Here is a 24,667-nt window from a genome sequence, read left to right as displayed (position 1 = left end):
AGAGCGTGGAGCTGTGCCTCAGCCTAAGTGCTCGTCAGCAACTGGCATCAAGTTCTTAAGAAGTAGAATGTTCTAAAAGGAACGCTCTCTGGTTGACTAATGAGTCTCTCTAGACTTATGGGACAGTGATTGTTTTTGCAGGAATAAGAGCACCAAGGATTAGAAGGCTACCTTTTCCAACTAAAGGATACTGTATAATAATCTTCTTGGCACAAGGCAGGAATTGTATCAGCTTAAAGTGAAGTTGGATAGGATTTGGAAGCTAGTTTTTTAGAAGCTTGTAAAAAGGCACTGGTACTGCACCAAAATATATGTGTGTGAATAACTGAGAAAATCTGAAGCTATCAAAAATCAAAGGGATGCAAAAGATGGTGTTTGTTTTGTCATCACTGGTACACTTTCAATACAAGAAATTAGCCAATATTTTTTCCATTGTTTCTATTACCTGCAGTGACCTATGCAAGTCTGCATATAATTCAAACCATGATATATTTGAAGTATACAGCTGCAGAGGCTAGACCACATATGCCATTGCTAATATTTGTTTTAGCAGAAAATTCCAGAGGATGTATTATCTGGTTTTTGAGTGCTTCTGATTCATTAAACCTTTTAATCAGACATTATGAAATTAAAGATGTTAAGCAAAAGTGAGAGATGACTTAAAGACCTAAATTTTCAGCTTTATTTAAGGATTTTCAACTTGAAAAACACCACAGCAGAAATTAGAGGAAAAAAAAAATCACTGGATGGGCTCAACAGTAGAGTGGAGATGACAGAGGATAGAATCACTGAACCTGAACTTACCCAATCTGAAACAAGAGAGAAAACAGAATGAAAAAAAAAAAAAGAATTAAGCCTCAGGGATCTGGGGGGCAGTAACAAAAGATTCACCATTCATATCACTGGAGTCTCAGAGGGAAAGAAAAAAATGTGGGGCTGAAAGAGACAATGGCTGAAAAGTTCCCAAATTTGGCAAAACGGACATAGTAGATTCAAGAAGCCATGTGAACTCTAACCGGATAAACCCAAAGAAATCCACACCAAGACACATCATAATGAAATTTCCAAAAACTAAAGACAGAGAGAGATCTTGAAAGTAGCCACAGAGAAACAACACATTACCTATGGGGAAATACTAATTCAAATGACAGCAGACTGCTCACCTGAAACCACAGAGGCCAGAAGCAAGTGGCACAAGAGCTGAAAGAAAAGAACCGTCCACCATGAATTCTGTATCTGGCGAAACTTTCTTCAGGAAAGAAGGGGAAATAAGGACATTCTCAGACAAATGAAAACTAAAAGAATTTGTTGCTAGCAGACATACCTTTAAGACTGGATGAAGTACATTCTTCAAATAGGAAGGAAATCATAAAAGAAAGCATCATGGAGCATCAGAAAGGAAGGAAGGAAGAAGGAACAGAAATCTGGGTACATACTTTGAGCTATGCTTCTCATGAGTTTTATAAATGACTCGATGATTGAAACAAAAATTATGACACCATCTGATACTCAAGACAGTGATATTTAAACAATGAGACTGTACAGCAGAAACTAACACAACATTGTAAAGCAATTTTACTCTAATAAAGATGTGAAAAAAAATGATGAAAAAGTAAAGAGAAGTAAAGTCACTTGAAGTGGTACAACATGGATAGCAGAAGACTGTGATAAATCACATCTGTATATTGTAATACCCAGAGCAACCATCATGAGACCTACACAGATATACTCAAAAGCACTATAAATAAATCAAGACATCCAAAAATGTTCAAGGAACAGGAAGGCAAGGAAACAGAAACAGAAGGACAGAAACCAGAAGAAACAAACAGAAAACATGTATTATAATATAGAAGACTTAAGCTTTAACATATCAATAATCATCAAATGTAAATGGCCAAAAAACACCTATCAAAAGATCCTGGCAGAGTGGATAAGGAAACATGGCCCAAATATATACTGTTTACAAGAAATTCACTTCAAATTCAATGACATAGATGGGTTGAAAGTAAACGGACTGAAACAGATATACCATGCAAACATGAATTTTAAAAAAGTAGGAGTGGCTATACACATATACCTCAGAGATACTGTGGGTTTGGTTCCAGACGCCTCAATAAAGCGAATATTGCAATAAAGTGAGTCACACGAATTTTTCTGTTTTCCCAGTTTATATGAAACTTTTGTTCACACTATACTGTAGTCTGTTAAGTATACAATAGCATTATGCCTAGAAAACAATGTACGTACCTTGATTTAAAAACACTTTATTGCTAAAGAATGCTAAAGGTCATTTGACCTTTCAGCGAGTAGAAGTAGTAACATCGAAGATCACCATATGACAAATCTAACATAATGAAAAAGTGTGAAATACTGCAAGAATTACCAAAATGTGACACAGAGAAACAAACTGCGCAAACGCTGTTGCAAAACATGGCACCAACAGACTTGCTGGACACAGGGTGACCACAATCTTTCGATCTGTAAAATATGCATTATCTGCTTAGTACAATAAAGCGACGTGCAATAAAACGAGGTCTGCCTGTATTAATATACAAGGAAGTAGACTTCAGAGCAAAGAGAACTACTGAAGACAAAGAGGGGTATTATATGATGATAAAATGATCAATCCACTAGAAACTCACGCAGGTCCAACATGTATAAGTACCAAACAAGACCCTCCAGAGACATCAAGAAAAACTGACAGAACTGAAAGGGAAAAAGACAAATCCAGAGTTGTAGTTGGGGACTTCCACACCCCTCTCATTAACTAACAGAACTACCAGAATTAAATAAGGGCTATGACTACATATTCTGTAGCCATTAAAAGGGAATACTATGAACAACTTTATTCTTACAAATTTGACAATTTAGAAGGAGCAGACCAATTCTCCTAAACTGTATTAAAACTCAAACAAGATGAACAGTCCTATAATCATAAAAGAAAGTGAATTCATTATTTCAACACAAAAGAATTCTCTAAGGTCAGATGGTTTCAACTGGAGAATTCTAGCAAACATTTAAAGAATTAACACCAATTCTATATAATTTCTTCTAGAAAACAGAAGAGGAGGTCATACTTCCCAACTCATCTTATGAGGCCAGTAGTATCTTGATACCAAAACCAAACAAAGACAGTACAAAAAAAGAAACTGCAGACCAATATCTCTCATGAACTCAGCAAATACTCAACAAAATGTCAGCACTCCAAATCCACTAATGTATAAAAATTATATACCATAACCAAGTGGGTAATTTTTCTAGGCATGCAAGGGTGGTCAAACATTTGAAAATCAATAAATGAACAGACTGAAGAAGAAAAATCATGATTGTATGAATTGAAGCAGAAAAAGCACTGGACAAAATCCAACACCCATTTATAATAAGAACTCTCAACAAGCTGGGAATTTTCTCAAATCAGTAAGGAGCTTCCATGAAAAACCTACAGCTAACATCACGGAATAAGATTCATGGGGTAAGACTGAATGCTTTTCCCCTAATAACAGGAACAAGGCAAGGATGTTGATCTTTACCACTCTTATTCAATAAAGTACTGGAATATCTAGACCCTGCAATAAGGCAAGAGAAAGGAAGAAAAGGCATACACATGGGAAGGGAAGAAATAAAACTGACCCTATTTGTAGATGACACAATTGTCTATGTGGAAATCCCAAGAAATCTCCAAGTAAATTCCTGGAACTAATAAGTGATTTCAGCAAGCCTGCAGGATACAAGAGCAACAAAGAAAAACCAATTACATTTCTACATACTAAAAATGAACATGTGGAAACCAAAATTAAAAACACAATACCATTTATAATCACTCCAAGGAAATGAAGTATTTAGGTAAACACTTTAAAAAATATATACAGGATCTGGATGCTGAAAATTACAGAATGCTGATAAAATAAATTTTAGAAGACCTAAATAAATGGAGACATACCATGTTCATGGATTGGAAGACTTGTTAATTCTCCCTAAATTAATCTACAGAGTTAATGTAATTCTTATCAAAATCCCAGCAAGGTCTTTTGTAGATAACGATAAGCTTATTCTAAAATTTATATCCAAAGCAAAGGAACTAGATTAGCTAAAATAATCTTGACAAAGAAGAATAAAGTGGGAGGAATCACTCTACCTGGTATCAAGGCTTACTATACAATTACAATAATTAAGACAATGTGGTATTGGTGAGGAAATAGACACAGAGATCAATGGAACAGAACAGAGAACCCAGAAATGGACCACAATACAAAGTATCAGTATTCAGGCTATAGAAAACTTTGACAGGGAATTCCCTGGTGGCCCAGTGTTTAGGACCTGGCGCTCTCACTTCCAGGGGCCCAGGTTCTATCCCTGGCTGGGGAACTAAGATCCTGCAAGCTGCACAGCGTGGCCAAAAAACAAACGAACAAAAAACCAAAAAAAACCTTTTACAAATCAAGAAGACAAGGGTTGAGTGAAGTGGTTGAATTATGCCATCTTGAACAAAGGCAGTTCAGTTCCAACCAGTTTTGCAAAAGCAAAACAATATTAAACTTTGGGACACATCCCTCTCAGATGAGATCATCCAAACTGGCCTTTTCAAAACTAAGAAAAGCAATTAGTCACACAGACAACAACAGAGCAGATCAGAACCCTGATTCCCCATGATTAAGTAGTAAAAGTGTGCTCTTCTGCCAGGAATGGAAGCTGTAAGAACAGCTGGTTCTGAAAGGGTGAGCAGGAAGCTGGTTCAGAAGCACTGAGTCATGCGGGCAGGAAGGGAATGGACACTCTATGATCCTTCTGGAAAATGGACTCAGTTGCACAGTGTTCTCATACTTCTCTGTACTATCTTATCACCTTCTCTTTACCTCCACTACAAAAGTGTCAATGATGTGCTCCTGGGGGAGGAACCAGTGGGCTACTTCCTCTTCATCCATCACCGGGGCCAGATGAAACTGCTTCAGGTAACTGTTGGTTAGTTCTTGAACAGCTTTGATATCTCTTGGTTCCATTGGCCTCAAGCCTGAAGTTTTTGTAACCTGTTGGAGTGAAAACAAAACCAGTTGGGACGGGCTTCCCTGGTGGCACAGTGGTTAAGAATCCGCCTGCCAACGCAGGGGACACGGGTTTGAGCTCTGGTCCAGGAATATCCCACATGCTGCAGAGCAACTAAGCCCATACGCCACAACTACTGAGCCTGTGCTCTAGAGCCCGCGAGACACAACTACTGAGCCTGTGCGCCGCAACTACTGAAGTCCACGTGCCTACAGCCTGTGCTCCGCAACAAGAGAAGCCACCGCAATGAGAAGCCCGCGCACAGCAACAAAGAGTAGCCCTTGCTTGCCGCCACTAGAGAAAGCCCACTTGCAGCAATGAAGACCCAACACAGCCAAAAAAATAAAATAAAATAAAATAAATAAATTTATTAAAAGAAAAAAAGTTGGGAGGTTTAAATAAGAGGAGTAAACAAACTTGGTGCCAAAGCATGATCCCCAGACCAGCAATATTAGCATCCCATGGGAGCTTGTCAGAACTGCAGAATCTTGGGCCCGCCGCAGACCTACCAAGTCAGAATGTGCAGTTTCACAAGATCCCTTGGTGATTCGTATACACATAAAGCTTGAGAACCACTAGTTTAGAATATAAGCTACACGACATGTTCTATGCTATCTTTGTGTACCAGGTCTTTGGTCAGTACTGCCCATGACCCAGACAAAACCAATGGGAACACTACAAGTTCATCTATATCCCCATGCCAAGAACTTTAACAGCCTACACGATAGGGCAGAACAATCTCAGCATGTGTTCTGGAGGATCATGCTTTTAAGACTGCCACGTCTGACATTTTGAAAACACAGCTGAAAATGGCTGAGAAACTTTTTGTCCAATAGCCCGTGGAAAAAAAGTAGCTCTTCTGTTCTCGTGAGCAATAAAAATGAAAGAAAAGTAAAATTCGTATCGGTCAGTATGGGAAGGGAAGCATTTTAATTGCCAAGAATGAATGGCTGGTTGCCAAGTAGTGGCCCTGGTCTCTCATGCCATCTTTTGATTAAAAGGTGATCAGGGCTTCCCTGGTGGCACAGTGGTTGAGAGTCCGCCTGCCGATGCAGGGGACGCGGGTTCGTGCCCCCGTCCGGGAGAATCCCACATGCCGCGGAGCGGCTGTGCCCGTGAGCCATGGCCGCTGAGCCTGCGCGTCAGGAGCCTGTTGCTCCGCAGCGGGAGAGGCCACAGCTGTGAGAGGCCCGCGTACCGCAAAAAAAAAAAAAAAAAAAAAAAAAAAAGGTGATCAGAATAGGCATCTGAATCCATCATTCCAAAACATCAAAATTTTTACATTAGGCCATGGGAATAACAAACCCTCAAGGCCAGGACAAGTCCCCATTTCGATTTGTTCAAGTCTTATCCTTAAAAGAGCTCCAGACAGCAACTATAGGAAGTGTACAGACACCAGGACACTTGACAACAGAAATGAGAAAGGTCACTACATTTGCTTGTTTGTACAAAGAAAAAACTTAATACTTACAAATACAACTGCATTTTTCCAGTTAACTCGATATTTTTTTTTCTTGAAGAAATATTGGATAAATTTTAAGTGACAAATAACTTGTATATAAATAGCACTATTCTATCTTTTCTGTCCTAAATTACCACTAAGTACTTTTAGATCTTTTTTTAATTCAAGTATAGCTGATTTATAATGTGCCAATCTCTGTTGTACAGCAAAGTGACTCAGTTATACATACATATACATTCTTTTTTTATATTCTTTTCCATTATGGTTTATCACAGGATATTGAATATAGTTCCCTGTGCTATACATTAGGACCTTGTTGTTTATCTAAGTACTTTATTTTTATTTTTATTTTATTTTTTTAACATCTTTATTGGGGTATAATTGCTTTACAATGGTGTGTTAGTTTCTGCTTTATAACAGAGTGAGTCAGTTATACATATATATATGTTCCCATATCTCTTCCCTCTTTGTCTCCCTCCCTCCCACCCTCCCTATCCCACCCCTCCAGACAGCCACAAAGAACCGAGCCGGTTTCCCTGTGCCATGCGGCTGCTTCCCACTGGCTATCTACCTTACGTTTGTTAGTATATATATGTCCATGTCTCTCTCTCGCCCTAACACACCTCACCCTTCCCCCTCCCCATATCCTCAAGTCTGTTCTCCAGTAGGTCTCTGTCTTTATTCCTGTTTTACCCCTAGGTTCTTCATAACATTTTTTTTTCTTAAATTCCATATATATGTGTTAGCATACGGTATTTGTCCTTCTCTTTCTGACTTACTTCACTCCGTATGACAGACTCTAGATCTATCCACCTCATTACAAATAGCTCAATTTCGTTTCTTTTTATGGCTGAGTAATATTCCATTGTATATATGTGCCACATCTTCTTTATCCATTCATCCGACGGCGGGCACTTAGGTTGTTTCCATCTCCGGGCTATTGTAAATAGAGCTGCAATGAACATTTTGGTACATGACTCTTTCTGAATTCTGGTTTCCTCAGGGTATATACCTAGTAGTGGGATTGCTGGGTCATATGGTAGTTCTATTTGTAGTTTTTTAAGGAACCTCCATACTGTTCTCCATAGTGGCTGAACCAATTCACATTCCCACCAGCAGTGCAAGAGTGTTCCCTTTTCTCCACACCCTCTCCAGCATTTATTGTTTCTAGATTTTTTGATGATGGCCATTCTGACTGGTGTGAGATGATATCTCATTGTAGTTTTGATTTGCATTTCTCTAATGATTAATGATGTTGAGCATTCTTTCATGTGTTTGTTGGCAGTCTGTATATCTTCTTTGGAGAAATGTCTATTTAGGTCTTCTGCCCATTTTTGGATTGGGTTGTTTATTTTTTTGTTATTGAGCTGCATGAGCTGCCTGTAAATTTTAGAGATTAATCCTTTGTCAGTTGATTCATTTGCAAATATTTTCTCCCATTCTGAGGGCTGTCTTTTGGTCTTGTTTATGGTTTCCTTTGCTGTGCAAAAGCTTTGAAGTTTCATTAGGTCCCATTTGTTTATTTTTGTTTTTATCTCCATTACTCTAGGAGATGGGTCAAGAAGGATCTTGCTGTGATTTATGTCATAGAGTGTTCTGCCTATGTTTTCCTCTAAGAGTTTGATAGTTTCTGGCCTTACATTTAGGTCTTTAATCCATTTTGAGCTTATTTTTGTGTATGGTGTTAGGGAGTGATCTAATCTCATACTTTTACATGTACCTATCCAATTTTCCCAGCACCACTTATTGAAGAGGCTGTCCTTTCTCCACTGTATATTCCTGCCACCTTTATCAAAGATAAGGTGACCATATGTGCATGGGTTTATCTCTGGGCTTTCTATCCTATTCCATTGATCTATCTTTCTGTTTTTGTGCCAGTACCATACTGTCTTGATTACTGTAGCTTTGTAGTATAGTCTGAAGTCAGGCAGCCTGATTCCTCCAGCTCCATTTTTTGTTCTCAAGATTGCTTTGGCTATTCGGGGTCTTTTGTGTTTCCATACAAATTGTGAAATTTTTTGTTCTAGTTCTGTGAAAAATGCCAGTGGTAGTTTGATAGGGATTGCATTGAATCTATAGATTGCTTTGGGAAGTAGAGTCATTTTCACAATGTTGATTCTTCCAATCCAAGAACATGGTATATCTCTCCATCTGTTTGTATCATCTTTAATTTCTTTCATCAGTGTCTTATAATTTTCTGCATACAGGTCTTTTGTCTCCTTAGGTAGGTTTATTCCTAGATATTTTATTCTTTTTGTTGCAATGGTAAATGGGAGTGTTTTCTTGATTTCACTTTCAGATTTTTCATCATTAGTATATAGGAATGCCAGAGATTTCTGTGCATTAATTTTGTATCCTGCTACTTTACCAAATTCATTGATTAGCTCTAGTAGTTTTCTGGTAGCATCTTTAGGATTCTCTATGTATAGTATCATGTCATCTGCAAACAGTGACAGCTTTACTTCTTCTTTTCCGATTTGGATTCCTTTTATTTCCTTTTCTTCTCTGATTGCTGTGGCTAAAACTTCCAAAACTATGTTGAATAAGAGTGGTGAGAGTGGGCAACCTTGTCTTGTTCCTGACCTTAGTGGAAATGCTTTCAGTTTTTCGCCATTGAGGATGATGTTGGCTGTGGGCTTGTCATATACGGCCTTTATTATATTGAGGAAAGTTCCCTCTACACCTACTTTCTGCAGGGTTTTTATCATAAATGGGTGTTGAATTTTGTCAAAAGCTTTCTCTGCATCTATTGAGATGATCATATGGTTTTTCTCCTTCAATTTGTTAATATGGTTAATCACATTGATAGATTTGCGTATATTGAAGAATCCTTGCATTCCTGGAATAAACCCCACTTGATCATGGTGTATGATCCTTTTAATGTGCTGTTGGATTCTGTTTGCTAGTATTTTGTTGAGGATTTTTGCATCTATGTTCATCAGTGATATTGGCCTGTAGTTTTCTTTCTTTGTGACATCCTTGTCTGGTTTTGGTATCAAGGTGATGGTGGCCTCGTAGAATGAGTTTGGGAGTGTTCCTCCCTCTGCTATATTTTGGAAGAGTTTGAGAAGAATAGGTGTTAGCTCTTCTCTAAATGTTTGATAGAATTCGCCTGTGAAGCCATCTGGTCCTGGGCTTTTGTTTGTTGGAAGATTTTTAATCACAGTTTCAATTTCAGTGTTTGTGATTGGTCTGTTCATATTTTCTATTTCTTCCTGATTCAGTCTTGGCAGTTTGTGCATTTCTAAGAATTTGTCCATTTCTTCCAGATTGTCCATTTTATTGGCATAGAGTTGCTTGTAGTAATCCCTCATGATTTTTTGTATTTCTGCAGTGTCAGTTGTTACTTCTCCTTTTTCATTTCTGATTCTATTGATTTGAGTCTTCTCCCTTATTTTCTTGATGAGTCTGGCTAATGGTTTATCAATTTTGTTAATCTTCTCAAAGAACCAGCTTTTAGTTTTATTGATCTTTGCTATTGTTTCCTTCATTTCTTTTTCATTTATTTCTGATCTGATTTTTATGATTTCTTTCCTTCTGCTAACTCTGGGGTTTTTTTGTTCTTCTTTCTCTAATTGCTTGAGGTGCAAGGTTAGGTTGTTTATTCGAGATGTTTCCTGCTTCTTAAGGTGGGCTTGTATTGCTATAAACTTCCCTCTTAGAACTGCTTTTGCTGCATCCCATAGGTTTTGGGTCGTTGTATCTCCATTGTCATTTGTTTCTAGGTATTTTTTAATTTCCTCTTTGATTTCTTCAGTGATCACTTCGTTACTAAGTAGTGTATTGTTTAGCCTCCATGTGTTTGTATTTTTTACTGCTCTTTTCCTATAATTGATATCTAATCTCATGGCGTTGTGGTCGGAAAAGATACTTGATATAATTTCAATTTTCTTAAATTTACCAAGGCTTGATTTGTGACCCAAGATATGATCTATCCTGGAGAATGTTCCATGAGCACTTGAGAAAAATGTGTATTCTGTTGTTTTTGGATGGAGTGTCCTATAAATATCAATTAAGTCCATCCTGTTTAATGTATCATTTAAAGCTTGTGTTTCCTTATTTATTTTCATTTTGGATGATCTGTCCATTGGTGAAAGTGGGGTGTTGAAGTCCCCTACTATGAATGTGTTACTGTCGATTTCCCCTTTTATGGCTGCTAGTTTTTGCCTTATGTATTGAGGTGCTCCTATGTTGGGTGCATAAATATTTACAATTGTTATATCTTCTTCTTGGATCGATCCCTTAATCATTATGTAGTGTCCTTCTTTGTCTCTTCTGATAGTCCTTATTTTAAAGTCTATTTTGTCTGATATGAGAATTGCTACTCCAGCTTTCTTTTGGTTTCCATTTGCATGGAATATCTTTTTCCATCCCCTTACTTTCAGTCTGTATGTGTCTCTAGGTCTGAAGTGGGTCTCTTGTAGACAGCATATATATGGGTCTTGTTTTTGTATCCATTCAGCCAATCTGTGTCTTTTGGTGGGAGCATTTAGTCCATTTACATTTAAGGTAATTATCGATATGTATGTTCCTATTCCCATTTTCTAAATTGTTTTGGGTTCGTTATTATAGGACTTTTCCTTCTCTTGTGTTTTTGTCTAGAGAAGTTCCTTTAGCATTTGTTGTAAAGCTGGTTTGGTGGTGCTGAACTCTCTCAGCTTTTGCTTGTCTGTAAAGGTTTTAATTTCTCCATCAAATCTGAATGAGATCCTTGCTGGGTAGAGTAATCTTGGTTGCAGGTTTTTCTCCTTCATCACTTTCAGTATGTCCTGCCACTCCCTTCTGGCTTGTAGAGTTTCTGCTGAGAGATCAGCTGTTAACCTTATGGGGATTCCCTTGTGTGTTATTTGTTGTTTTTCCCTTGCTGCTTTTAATATGCTTTCTTTGTATTTAGTTTTTGACAGTTTGATTAATATGTGTCTTGGCGTATTTCTCCTTGAATTTATCCTGTATGGGACTCTCTGTGCTTCCTGGACTTGATTAACGATTTCCTTTCCCATATTAGGGAAGTTTTCAACTATAATCTCTTCAAATATTTTCTCAGTCCCTTTCTTTTTCTCTTCTTCTTCTGGAACCCCTATAATTCGAATGTTGGTGCGTTTAATGTTGTCCCAGAGGTCTCTGAGACTGTCCTCAGTTCTTTTCATTCTTTTTTCTTTATTCTGCTCTGCAGTAGTTATTTCCACTATTTTATCTTCCAGGTCACTTATCCGTTCTTCTGCCTCATTTATTCTGCTATTGATCCCATCTAGAGTATTTTTCATTTCATTTATTGTGTTGTTCATCATTGTCTGTTTCATCTTTATTTCTTCTAGGTCCTTGTTAACTGCTTCTTGCATTTTGTCCATTCTATTTCCAAGATTTTGGATCATCTTTACTATCATTATTCTGAACTCTTTTTCAGGTAGACTGCCTATTTCCTCTTCATTTGTTAGGTCTGGTGGGTTTTTATCCTGCTCCTTCATCTGCTGTGTGTTTTTCTGTCTTCTCATTTTGCTTATCTTACTGTGATTGGGTTCACCTTGTTTTTGATGTCTGTCTCCGGTGGCTAAGGTTGGTTCAGTGGGTTGTGTAGGTTTCCTGGTGGAGGGGACTAGTGGCTGTGTTGTGGTGTATGAGGCTAGATCTTGTCTCTCTAGTGGGCAGGTCCACGTCTGGTGGTGTGTTTTGGGGTGTCTGTGGACTTATTATGATTTTAGGCAGCCTCTCTGCTAGTGGGTGGGGTTGTGTTCCTGTTTTGCTATATGGTTGGCATAGGTTGTCCAGCACTGTAGCTTGCTGGTCGTTGAGTGAAGCTGGGTGCTGGTGTTGAGATGGAGATCTCTGGGAGATTTTCGCCATTTGATATTATGTGGGGCTGGGAGGTCTCTTCTTGACGAGTGTTCTGAAGTTGGCTCTCCCACCTCAGAGGCAGAGTCCTGACTCCTGGCTGGAGCAGCAAGAGCCTTTCATCCACTCGGCTCAGACACTATATTGTTTCTCTGTCTTTTATCTCTTGCCTCTCTGAGCCACAACATTCCACGGAATCCAGAATTATATTATCACAACCCAACTTCCTTTTGTTCAAGCGGAACGCATTGCAGTTCTCAGACGTCACTTTTCCTTCGCTCTTTACTGTCAGGGTGATGTACTGGAAGTCTTTATTTCTTTCAGCTTGGGCCTCTCGGTGCCTCATTCTCCTTCCAGCCTGTTCTCATGCCTTTCTCATCACCTGCTGAGGCCTTTTTCTTTTCCTTTGTGCTTAGTCTAGCGTCACTTGCTCACGGGTACTGAGTGCAGAGAACTGGCACCGGGCACTTCAGAACAGAGTTCCTGGTGCAAAATCCCTCAAGTGTACTGTCAGCTCTCAGGAGGCAGGGGTTATCTCCGGATTCTCTGAGCCCGGTTCCTGTCTCACTCTGCAACTGGACACAAATGAAGAAGCTGATGTGTTTCCTATTTCGCCGGCTATGTCCTCAGATCCCTTCCTGCAGAGACCACCACCCTCCTCGCTGCTGCCGCAAGTCGCCGCCACCGCTTCTACCGCCGCTGCCGCCACTGACAGGGAACGTATCTAAGTACTTTAAAATTAAAAACTGCCTTTAAAATTAGATCATCACAATTCCTGCATGCCCCCAGACTAGTGGTAGGGGAGAAGACCAAGGTGGAAAATGGGTTTTCATCTTGAGTGTCGGCTCTGATGGATGTTAGTAGTTGTGCTGAGGTTTCTAAGGTTCTGTGACAAGAACTGCTGATTGATTACTGATTCACTGTGGGAGGAGATGGGCTTTGTGTTTACAGACCCAGCAGTCCTTAGCTGAGTATTTACTATGTGCCACTCAGTTATGATTTATGGAATCTACGAAGACGCAGTAATGCAGCTAAAATAGTTTAATATTCTAAACTGAGAGAATTTAAGTCCTTGACATTTAATAGAGAACTCATACTTTTAGTATTTCTGTGGATCTCAAAGTCAAAGGACCCGAAATCTCCAGGTCCCAGGTTCCACCCAAGGCTTCACCCTTGGTTAATAATGGGCTGAATAGGGCTTCCCTGGTGGCGCAGTGCTTGAGAGTCCGCCTGCCGATGCAGGAGACGCGGGTTCGTGCCCCGTTTCGGGAGGATCCCACATGCCGCGGAGCGGCTGGGCCCGTGAGCCATGGCCGCTGAGCCTGCGCGTCTGGAGCCTGTGCTCCGCAAATGGGAGAGGCCACAACAGTGAGAGGCCCGCATAACGCAAGGAAAAAAAAAAAAAAATGGCCTGAATAGGTGTTGAATGAATGAATGAATTCCTAGGTTTTTAGCACAATCATTTACCCAATAAGGTGAGGTGAAGGCTGCAGACATGGAAAAAAGTCACTGTCAGCTCTGAAGAGATGATATTTCTATGGCCTGGCATTTAAAGTACAAGCCAGGAGTGAAACTGTATTTTTCTTTTGTTTCCCTAAGCCAATTTTAGTTATTCGGAGCATTTCTACACTGCAATTCATGGGAAAAGGGAAGCTATGTGATTACTAAATGGTGTTACATGAAATAAATATACATTTCTAAATGCTAGTAGGAAGGCCAAAGCCATACCAAATGTATACTGCAGTCATTTGAAAAGATTATTTTTTACTATGAGGATGACCTCGATACATTTTAAACAGCCTTTCTCAACATCAGATTGTTCTTTCTTTTGTTACTGGTTCAGTAAGAATCAATAATAATTGATTATCAATTAATCAATTAATATTGAATTATTTAAGAATCAATTAATATTACTGATTATAATCAATAATAATAATCAAGCAATGAGATTAACTAATGAAAGCAACAGGATACATCTTCTCTGTTCATAGAGAACATTCAGAAATGAAGACTGAAGCTTGCCAACTCCTTTTTGGAGCAAAATATGCTTCTGCAGCACAGTTCTTATTCACTGAATTTTCATATTGTGTAATCACTAAAATCAACATCCTTTTTGCCCAGAAGGCACCCTTAAAGCAGCAGTTCTCAAATATTTTGTTCTGGGACTTTGTTATGCTCTTAAAAATTATTCAGTACTCCCAAAGAGCTTTGCCTATGTGGGTTATATTTATCCGTATTTATCATTAAATTAGAAATTTAAAAATAAAGAATATATAAGCTCCCATTCCATAGAGCCTCTGGAAGACCGCACAGTGCACTCGTAAGACAAGGAAATGAAGGATGCAAATTACACTTCTGTGTTATTATAAAACACTGACTTCACAGGCCCCCCAAAGGTTTCTGAGAACTTCCAGGGATCCCTGGACCACACTCTGAGAACTGCTACCTCAGGTCTCTGAAGGTCAGAAAAATGGGTAACAGAATTTAGATAAGGAAGACTCAGTGAAAACAGTATTGTTTGGCAAACCGGCAGGGAGAAAACACGTAAACTTGGTAATTTCCAAGCACTTCAAACAAGTTTTTACAGGAGCATTAAAGCAGGAGAGAACATCAGACTATATCCAGCTATAAAAACATATAAGGTCCTAGAAACAGGGGAAGAATATTTACTTTTGCTGATTAACAATGGCTTATGTGTCTCAGAGCCTAAACTTGTTTCTTTCTAACATCAGAAAGTCACATCCTCTCCAAGAAATCTACAGAAGCACGAAATAAATTTTAAAATATAAAATTATATTTTAGGGAGTTCCCTGGTGGCCTAGTGGTTAGGATTCCGGGCTTTCACTACTGTGGCCCAAGTTCGATCCCTGGTCAGGGAACTGAGATCCTGCAAGCTGTGCAGCACCACCAAAAAAAAAAAAAAAAAAGAATTATATTTTATATAATAGCTGTTGTCTTCAGGAAGAGGTGGGGGAAATGCTATACCTAGATAAAAATCTCAGCTTTGTCATAATCTGAAATAATCAAGTGGCAATGTTTTCTGAGACTTCAATAAAAAGCAGAAAAAACTTCCAGTAACTGAGAAAATCTTAACTTACATAAACAAACTCTATTTCTGAATCAGATACTTTCCCACCATCCAACTAATATGCATTACTTGCTGGACTCTATATGCACTGAAATCTGTGTAAAATCTGCTTGTAAGTACATAAGGAAACAAAGCTCAGAGCCCTATTAAAAAACAGAAGCAGTGCCGTTCTCTGTCAAACTATGTGGTGTGAACTGATCTGGAGCTAAGATTCCATAGTAGAGATGTCAGCAATGATTATGATTATTTATTTGATTTAAGAAGGAGCAGTAGGACATTAAACACTAAAAAAACATCGACAGTTACTAAATCGAGAACACCTGAGTCTTAGCATGTCTTCCCAGGCGTAAAGTTCTTGCAACACAATGTAAAGACACTGGGAGATTAACCTGACTCCTGCTTTTTATCTGCTTCAAATTCCTTCACCTTGAAGAGCACCGACCAAAAAATAAAAAAAAATAATAATAATAATAAAAAAAAAAAAAACCAGCGTGGTTTGGAAATTCTCAACACCAAATTAAAAACAAACCAACACTGAAAGGGTAAGAAACTGTGTTCCTCTTGGGAAAACCGTAGTCTCACAGGTAACAGTAGCTAATGGCATGGGCCCCGGGGATGGTTCTATCCTGATTGGAAGACTCTGGGCAAATCAATCTGGTGTCTCAATGTCCTCTTCTGTGATTGGGGACAATGACCTGCCCTCTCTGATCGGTGTGGATAATAAATGAGATAATGGATGTTAACTGTCTGGCATAATGCTGGCTGCAATCAATGTTGACTTTTATAGTCAGACGTCCACAGCAAAGATGTAAAGCCGGCACGGTAAGCAGAAACGGGCCTGGCAAATCAGAAAAGGAGATAGAATCAAAGAGCAAAAGCTGTATTCAGTAAGGTTCTTGTCTTTACGCTTCAAGGTACAAACATGTTCTTAAATGATGCAACTGCCAGCAGTGGCATCATCCACCTGGGCCCTCGGGAGAGAAGGAGGTGGTCTGGTGTATGCTGCCTCGTCCAGCTTCTAACTCAGGAGCTGACACCACGGTGACTGCTGGAAGCACCTTCCAATTTTCCAGTGTCTCTACTTGCATCTCTTCTATCTTCTCTCTCTCTTTTTTTTTTTTTAATTAATTTACTCTTTAGTTTTCTTTCCTTCCCTATGACTTAAAAGGAGGAAGGGAGGCTGGAACACACCAATGAGAGGTGTTTGGACCTTGACACTCATCCCTTCCTGCCTCAACCTGGTCTCTAATGACGGCACAGTGAGACGTCTGGTTGGACTGGGCCTTGGTGCCCCCAAGGCAGTTGTGTTAGAGGTGAGGGTGGAGGCAAAGGGACCTCACGGGAGAAACACGGATGTCTAGGGCCTGCCTGCCAAGTCCTCCACTTATTAGTGACAGGCCCTGGTCTAAGCATCAACCTTCACAAGCTCGGTCTTTGCATCTGTACGATGGAGATAAGAATACTGACTTCAAAAGGTGGTTGGAAGAATATACTGAACAATATATGTGACGGCACTTTATAAACTTCAACTTATTAGGGAAGAAAAAAGGCAATCCCCATAGCAACACGGCCGGAAGAGGACTGCTCCACCAAGGAAACTAGGTTAACCACAACCAAGATGCCAAAGTCTGGTTTCACCACCAATGCCCGCCCGACCAGCAATTTATCACCAACTTGTCAAAACTTTGTTACCTATGAGTTGATGGATGCTTGTACAAAAATATGGAGGCTGATGGAAAAAGTCAAGTCAAAACTAACTTTCAGTACCTCTCATTCTAATCATCCTGAATAAACCAACGACAGCTACTAAAATTCCTTATTCTTCATTCTATGTTAGGCAACTATGTGTGAGGGGGCACTTTCTTTACCCACAAGCTAGACAGGTTTAGGCTCAAGAAACTTCAATCTGGGGAGACCAAAGTAGAACAGCATTCGCCCCTAGTGGAAAAAGGAGGCACGCCTCCAGTTCTGATTTCAACTCGCATACGGCAAAGTATTTGAGAATTTGCAAGGAGGATGCTGAGAATCAATGGTGTCCTGTCTTAGCTGTGCACTGTGCCTCTCTTGTGCCTCTTTATTTCTCATGGCCACTTTGTGCCTCTACATGACTGTGTCCCGCTCAGTGGCTCTGGGTCTCGGCCACTAGCAGAAATTATTTCTAGCTGATCAGTAAATTACGATGGTCATGATCATGGTGTGAGCCCTCAGAGCAGTTTCCTGCATCTCCATTTCAGTGAACATGTCTCCATACACTTACTTTCAATTCTTTCACCCCAACTTGAGGGGGCCTGGTCCTTCTTCCCCAGGACGCGTGGACCCTCCTTCATTATGTCACCTGTGCTTTTTATTTATCTCTGTTCTGATCTACGTTCCCCCCTCTGTCCTTGACCTCACAGATAGGCAGTGAGTTCATTAGTTCAAGCCCCACCGTCTGCAACTACAGCTTAGGCAGAAGGGAGACAGTGCCTTCCAGGCCCTCTACCAGGTGGTGAAGCCCCGGAATGACGACCCTGACATCTCCAACACCTGGTTTCCTTCACCTCCACTTTTCTCCTTATGAAATTCTGCCTGAGTCAGCAATTAGTTGATTCTGGTCTGTCATCAGAAAAAAGACATCAATTCCTGCAGCCGCTGATCACATGCATTTGGTAAACACACAACCGGCCCAAGACAAAAGGCGCTAGAGTTAGCTGCACCTTCCACAGGTGAAGTCCTCTCCTTCCTTGGGAGGAACATGGTTATATTGCACAAGAATCCCTCAATCCAGTTAAAATATCTACTACAACCCAAAAGAAAGAATAGCTCTGACGAAATCAAAACTTCACACAAAAGATCCCATCTTTGGCGGACAGATTCCACGACGGCCCCAGTGATGCCTGCCCTCCTGGAGTTCATGTCCCCGCCATCCACTTGTCTCGAGTGTGGGTGGGGCCTGTGACTGGCTTCTAACCAATGATATACAGCAACAGTGATTCCACTTTAATTGATTATGCAGGGTTCTAACTTCCATCTTGCTAGCAGATGCTCTCTGTAGACTCTCCTCGCTGGGTTCGATGAAGCAAGCCGCTGTGCTGTAAGCTAAGCTACACAGAACCCCAGCCGACCAGCAGCTGAGGCAGCCTCAGGCCAACGGCCAGCAAGGAACTGAGGACCCCAGGCCAACTGCCCACAGAGAACTCAAGGCTGCCAACAGCCATGTGAGCTTGGAAGCGGATCCATCCCCGGTCAAGTTTTCAGAGCAGGCCCCGACCCTGGCTGACGCCTTGACAGCTTCATGAGAAACCCTGAAGCAAAGGCCTCAGCTAAGCAGCGCCTTGATTCCTGACCCACAGAACCCAAGAGATAATAGCACATGTGTTGGTCTGAACTTCTACATTTGTGGTAATTTGTCACGTAGCGATAGATAATTCATTCACCATCTGAGCCCTGAATAAAGCTAAGACTGATAAGCACGTTTAAATTTCCACTTAGTAAGAGACAACTTTTCACACTGGGAATTTACTAGTTTAAAAATATGCTAATTTAATGAGACATTATTTCCTCTCCCCGGGTTTCTTCTTTAAACCTTATTCCTTAGTTCCATGTGTTAAGATATCACCAGAAGCCTGAACTTTTCTTTCCTCTTCCTAAACAGAATATAAATACTCAAAATTTCAAAACTTACATGTCTGGAATTCAAGCCCTTCCAACCCCAAGCTGAAGAACTTTAAAAAGCCTTAAAAAAAAAAAACAACCCACCTCCTTTTTTCTGGCCCCAGAGCTCTATGCAGTCTTTTTAGCTGCATATTCACATCCTCAGACCCATGAGCCAGTTTTTAGCTTCCTGCAAATAATTCTTTTCTACATTAAAAGTTTCAGTTATTAACATCTTTGAAAAACTGCAAATCATTCTTACTTACATCTGGAAGTCTGTACAGCTTCATTGTTCTCTGCAAAGTCATATTTCTACTCAAGTGAGAAAATTTCACTTCTACCAATTTTCTGGGGTTTAGTGATCGATGCCAGTATCTGGAATACAATACAGATTTTAAGATCTAATTGATTTCTAACTCTCCAAGTTTTTAACCTTTGTCTAAGCTCAGCTGTTACAGAAGCAGTGAATGAACACTTATGTTGGGCCCAGTGCAGTGCTGGGCGCTGGCCCTCTTCCTATGCAATTATTTTATCTGTCATTTTTGACCTCTAAATGATGTCCCAGTTATGTTCCTTTGTTGTTTGTAACCGTCCATCTCTTTCAATAAAGAGAAATCTTAGAATTGCAGAAGGAATATTGATAATGCTCAGTCTGTAAGTATTGAATGAGCATCACAGATTCTAAGATGGCAAACCAAAAAGTTTAAAAACATGAAAAATCTCTCTTTAAGTTTAGTAGCCTTCACATTTATATAACACACACCAAAGAAGACAACTTTTTGAAAAACAAGCTTGAATTTCTTAAGTGTTTCTAGTTTAGGTACTCGGATGAATGATTATATTAAAATAACACCTGTGAAGTCTTATTTATTCTGTTTATTTATGAATAAGTTAATAGGAGAGAGTCATTTTACAGTTTTATCTTTTATACTCTGTTTTCCTGAAGTTTCATCTTATTTGAGTCAATAAAAATAACAGAGGGAGATAAACTCTTTCTGATGCTCTAGGAACAGGTTATTCAAGTGACAATCTGATAAACAATTTTCTTACTAGATTAACCTTTGAAAGCTTGATAAGAGCAGATGAAGAAATAAAAACAGCTTTAGCGGGTTTTTCAGCTGATGTTTATCAAGCTTTTGGAGTAGTTCCTGATAGCACTGGTATAACAGTGAGTGTTAGAGAAGGAAAGAAAATCGTACAACAGGGCATCTTGAGATAACTGATGCCCTGGGTTTCCCAAGGCAGAGACTATTCTTTCAAATGGAAAAGACACAGAAGTGGAGATGTAGCACCATTAGTATACACGTGACTGTGGGGTTTACTGCGAGAATACTGGGCTAGTGGTTCTTGGTTCTATCTCCATCTCTGCTACCCACCAACCATATCATCACGGGTAAGCCAAAGTCCCTCTGGGTTACGCGGGTGGAGAATAATACTTGTAGCAACATGGCAGGGAGGCTCAAAGCGTTAGGTACAGGTGATATGCAAGATAAAGGTGGGATGCTATTACCTGCATGTGGCCACTGGCTTCGGAAGAACCACTCCAGCAGTATAAACGGCCTGGAAAATCCCTTCCAGGTTCACTCTTCTGGTTATTTCTCGAATCAACACTGGGGCTACCCGTTTTGATCTCAATTTCTTATGAACACAAAGAAAGTTGATTTCGACCATCTTCTTCACGCTAAGAAATAAAGGTGTTGAAAATTAGAGCCACTGTTAAGAGGAAAACATTTTCAAAAAACAAGAAAACACCTATAACATTTCAAAGAATGAGAAACTGAAAGCCCTCCTTTAACACAATATTTAAGAAAAATATTCTATCTTTTAGATATTTCACAGATTTAGCTATTTTCCATACTCCCCCACCAAAATGATCAAAACTCCAGGCTGTGGAGAAGCAAACCCTCTTGTTCTAAATAAATTTGAGAACTTTGGTCTCTTCTGAATTTTCAGTGTAGAAACTAGATCAGCTGTGCCTCAAAGTTTCTATATCTGTTTTTCCTATAATGTATACAGTTATGACAATAACTGGGTCACCCAGATGCAGAATCTAATAGGACGTTGCTTTGGAGCATAATGCAATACCCAGGAACCCTGGGAAGTGCCCCGACCAGGCCAGAGCTGGTGCTTTTCTGAGTGACCATAAACCTTCTAGAGCTCCAAAGCCCATCCTCTGCTCTGGTTCCAGATACGGAGGTATTTGATTTGGCACAAAATATTCCTTGAGATCAAATGCTTTTTAGCAGTAAATAAGCTCACCCAGTACATTGAAAGGTGAAGAGACCTATTACGCATTAGATCTTCACGTTTCATAACTGTATCTTTGACTTTCTGGGCTGAAGACCCAGAGCAAAAATGGAACAGACGTATCTGTGGATAGAAAGACTTAAAAAGAATCCCTCAAGTAATTTTTTCCCCCAGAAACAAATCTGAAATACCTATTTACAGTTTTGTTTTTTCTGCTACGGACATATATACATACCTGTGTGTGCATGTATGAGGCTGAGAGGCAGAGAGAGAAAAAAAGAGAAAAATACAGCTCTTTTTTTTTGGTCACTGTTCACAACCTGTTTTTTATGAATTATTTTTAACTTTATTTTTTAGAGCACTTTTAGGTTCCCAGCAAAACGGAGCAGCAAGCACAGTTTCCATACACCTCTGCCCTCCCCACGCACACAGCCCCCCTCCACATCAGCAGCCTGCATTCAGGCATTTCCAAAAGCCTATGCTAGGGGATTCCCTGGCGGTCCAGTGGTTAGGACTCTGCGCTTCCACTGCAGGGGCCGCGGGTTACATCCCTGGTTGGGGAGCTAAGATCCCACGTGCCGCGCGGCACGGCCAAAACCAAAAAAGAGCCTATTCTAACCACAATTCTTGGAGAAGCAATGTATCAAAACTGACAAGCTTCACTATGTACCTGTCGTAGATCCGAATGTTCGCGGGAATGGCGCTGATGAACCCCACTAGTTTTTTGTTCGAAGATACCCTGACTCCACAGTGCCACTGGAGGAGCCAGCCTGGGGGACGCAGAGCCCTGAAGTCAGTGCGGGCAAGGAAAACAGATGCGGTGAGTGTCCAGGAAAACAGGGACAGACAGAGACAGGCCGACCCCACCTCGCCCTGTCCCCAGCAAGCACACGTAACCGGCGAGACTCACCACAGCAGGAACTCGGGTGAATAGTCAAACCGGAACATGTTGTCGTCATCCTCCACGTAATTCTCATTCAGCAGGGTGTACAGCTCCCTGAGCTACGAGACCAAACAAGCGTCCTGCCTGTGATGCTTGGGACCAACGCAGAAGCAACCCACGCCAAGTCGGGGACCGAGGTCGAAGGTTTTACTCACCACTTCAGCGTTACCCAAATCTAAAGTGTCCCACATAAAACCCTGCGGCAGGGAATACGGTTCTTGACGCACGTTTTCTTTATCAGCTTCAATTGCGCCATGAGATGTTATTACTTCATCTGGGACGGGGAGGAGGGGAAAAATAAAGACAAAAAGACGATTCAATTACAGAGTGTCCTGACGATCCAAAATGGTCAGTTACAGGAAACAAAAGCGTGCTTAGGGCTCTTGAGTTCCACATAATCCTTAAAAGTACTGTATCGTTTCAGCTGCTGCCAGTGCGAAGCAGGGTGGTTATGCAAGGTGGAGGGTAACTGCTAGTGGACCAGTTACAGGAGAAATCCTCTGTCATCCACTGGCAAACTGGACGTTATGAAACAATGGTGACTTCTCAGTCTGAACTCCTAGATTACAGATTAATCATTCAGCACAACTGCCGGCGACACAGGCTTGATATGACCGCCTTAAGAGATGTTTTCTGTTTAATTGCTTTTTCAACAAACGGGGGGCAAGGGCTGCAGTGACCTGACCCCTCCCAGTGAAGTTCAAAATTAATTTCAGGACTGTTTACTTCTGTCTGGGCTGCTGGCAGCACAGTTCAAGCCATCAGTGTCTCCAGCGATTTCCACAAAGGCGCCCTTTCCCACTTCTTCCTCCGGAGCTTCCCAGTGAGGTTGGGATAAAATCCAGGTCCTTGACCGGGGCCACTGCTTGCCTGGCCACCGTCGACACATCTACCCAGCCTGCCCTCAGGGCTTCGGGCCCACTGCCGTCCCTCGGACTGGGCCTCTGCCCAGAAGGCCCATCCACTGTCTTTCACACGGCTGGCCACTGGCATTTTTTTTCAGCTATAACCTTACACATAACGTCCTCACAGCATCCTCCCCGACTAAAGCTTCCTGCATGGAGTATGTCCTCCCCGCCAGCCCACCGTTCATCCTACTTTCCTACCACTGTTTCCCGGGTCTGCGCCCCAGTGCCTGGCATTTAGTGGTAGACACTCAATAAATATCTGCTGAATAAATGAGCTTCAGGTACAGTTATTACCATCACAGACCTTTTCACAGGGGGGAAGTCACAGGGTTTGTACCAGCCCCAAGGGGTTTCTTCTTCTCTATTTCCTAATCCCTAACTCTGCACGTTCATCTTATCTCCACTCCACCAGCTCATCCCCAAGTGAGCGCCAGGGTCAGCCCTAGAAGCCAGATTCCCAGCTGTTCCCCTGGGGTTCCTTGGGAGTTGCTCAGGGCTTGTCTGATCCATATAACAACACCAGGGGCCCACCCCACGCAAGCAGCTCCAAGCAGCTGGGTGTGTTTGACTGAACTGGGACATGGCTCTGGAGAGAAACGAAGAGGCAGAGTCTCCCTGACTTTCAAACTGAGGTTCTCCCCGACCTCAGGCTCCCTCTTCCGCCATTAACCTGGTGTTGCCTTAACTGAGGTATGTAAAGAACATTCTAGGAACCCGAGAACACTGCAGGGATTTAGGGGAGGGGCCGAAATGAGATGAGCAGCGGGGAAGTCTTCCCAAAGAGGTGCGCTGGGGTGAGGTGCCGGCTGGAAGAGAATTTTCTCCCCTGGGCACTGACCCAAAAGCCCCCAGCAGAATTTAGCCAAACCCAATACGTTCAGATCAATAAATCTACACCCCTGTAGCTAATGGTCACTCAACTCAATGTCATTTAAAATCCAGCAAATTCATTCTAGAGGGTCTTCCTCCACTACCAAATAATTTCTAGAGCCTGAAAGAAAAAAATCAAGCAAAGATAATTGCTTTCTTCTTTCATGCTCTGAAGCTCATGATTTTGAAGCTGCTTGGCGTGGGCATGGGTGGAAAACGAATGGTCACTTTTAAAAAGTTTGAAACCCATTATTTGAAGGCACAGAGAAGGATTGTTCCTTGCTTTATATTTGTTAAAACTGGTTATGTGTACATAACTGGGCTAATAATAGTTTGGGATGGCAATGAATACCTTCTATTATATAGATTTTGGAACTGGAACTATCAAGGAAGAAAAATATGGAAATAATATATGGAAATATGTATCTTCATATAAACGTACGACAAAGCAGCAGGTTTAGCTTGTAATACATTGAAAAACATTTTTATACATTTATATCATCTTTTTTCTGGCATAATGTGAAAGAGTAACAATGAAATTATTAAGTTTATTAATTATTAATTTAATAATTATTAAGTTTACAGATCCTTAAGTGGTAAAAGTTTAAGTGAAATGTGATGGTGCAAGCCGGGCACTGAGGGAAAGA

At 40.8% G+C, this 24,667-nt stretch overlaps 1 protein-coding gene across 1 annotated transcript in view; it reads right to left on the bottom strand.

Moving 5' to 3' along the window:
* NMT2 (N-myristoyltransferase 2) overlaps positions 1–24,667 on the bottom strand; it is a 69,548-nt gene that overhangs the window by 3,974 nt on the left and 40,907 nt on the right. The window contains exons 4-9 of the mRNA XM_007460882.1: positions 22,398–22,516; positions 22,210–22,301; positions 21,970–22,086; positions 20,563–20,733; positions 19,319–19,427; positions 4,854–5,024 (exon numbers count right to left, since the gene is read on the bottom strand). Coding sequence (XP_007460944.1) covers positions 4,854–5,024; positions 19,319–19,427; positions 20,563–20,733; positions 21,970–22,086; positions 22,210–22,301; positions 22,398–22,516 — 779 coding nt within the window. The remainder of the gene's footprint in view (positions 1–4,853; positions 5,025–19,318; positions 19,428–20,562; positions 20,734–21,969; positions 22,087–22,209; positions 22,302–22,397; positions 22,517–24,667) is intronic.

Source organism: Lipotes vexillifer, unplaced genomic scaffold (assembly GCF_000442215.2).
Source record: "Lipotes vexillifer unplaced genomic scaffold, Lipotes_vexillifer_v1.1 scaffold534, whole genome shotgun sequence".
In the NCBI taxonomy this organism is placed as follows: Eukaryota; Metazoa; Chordata; class Mammalia; order Artiodactyla; family Lipotidae; genus Lipotes; species Lipotes vexillifer.
This window is presented reverse-complemented; position numbering and strand designations above follow the sequence as displayed.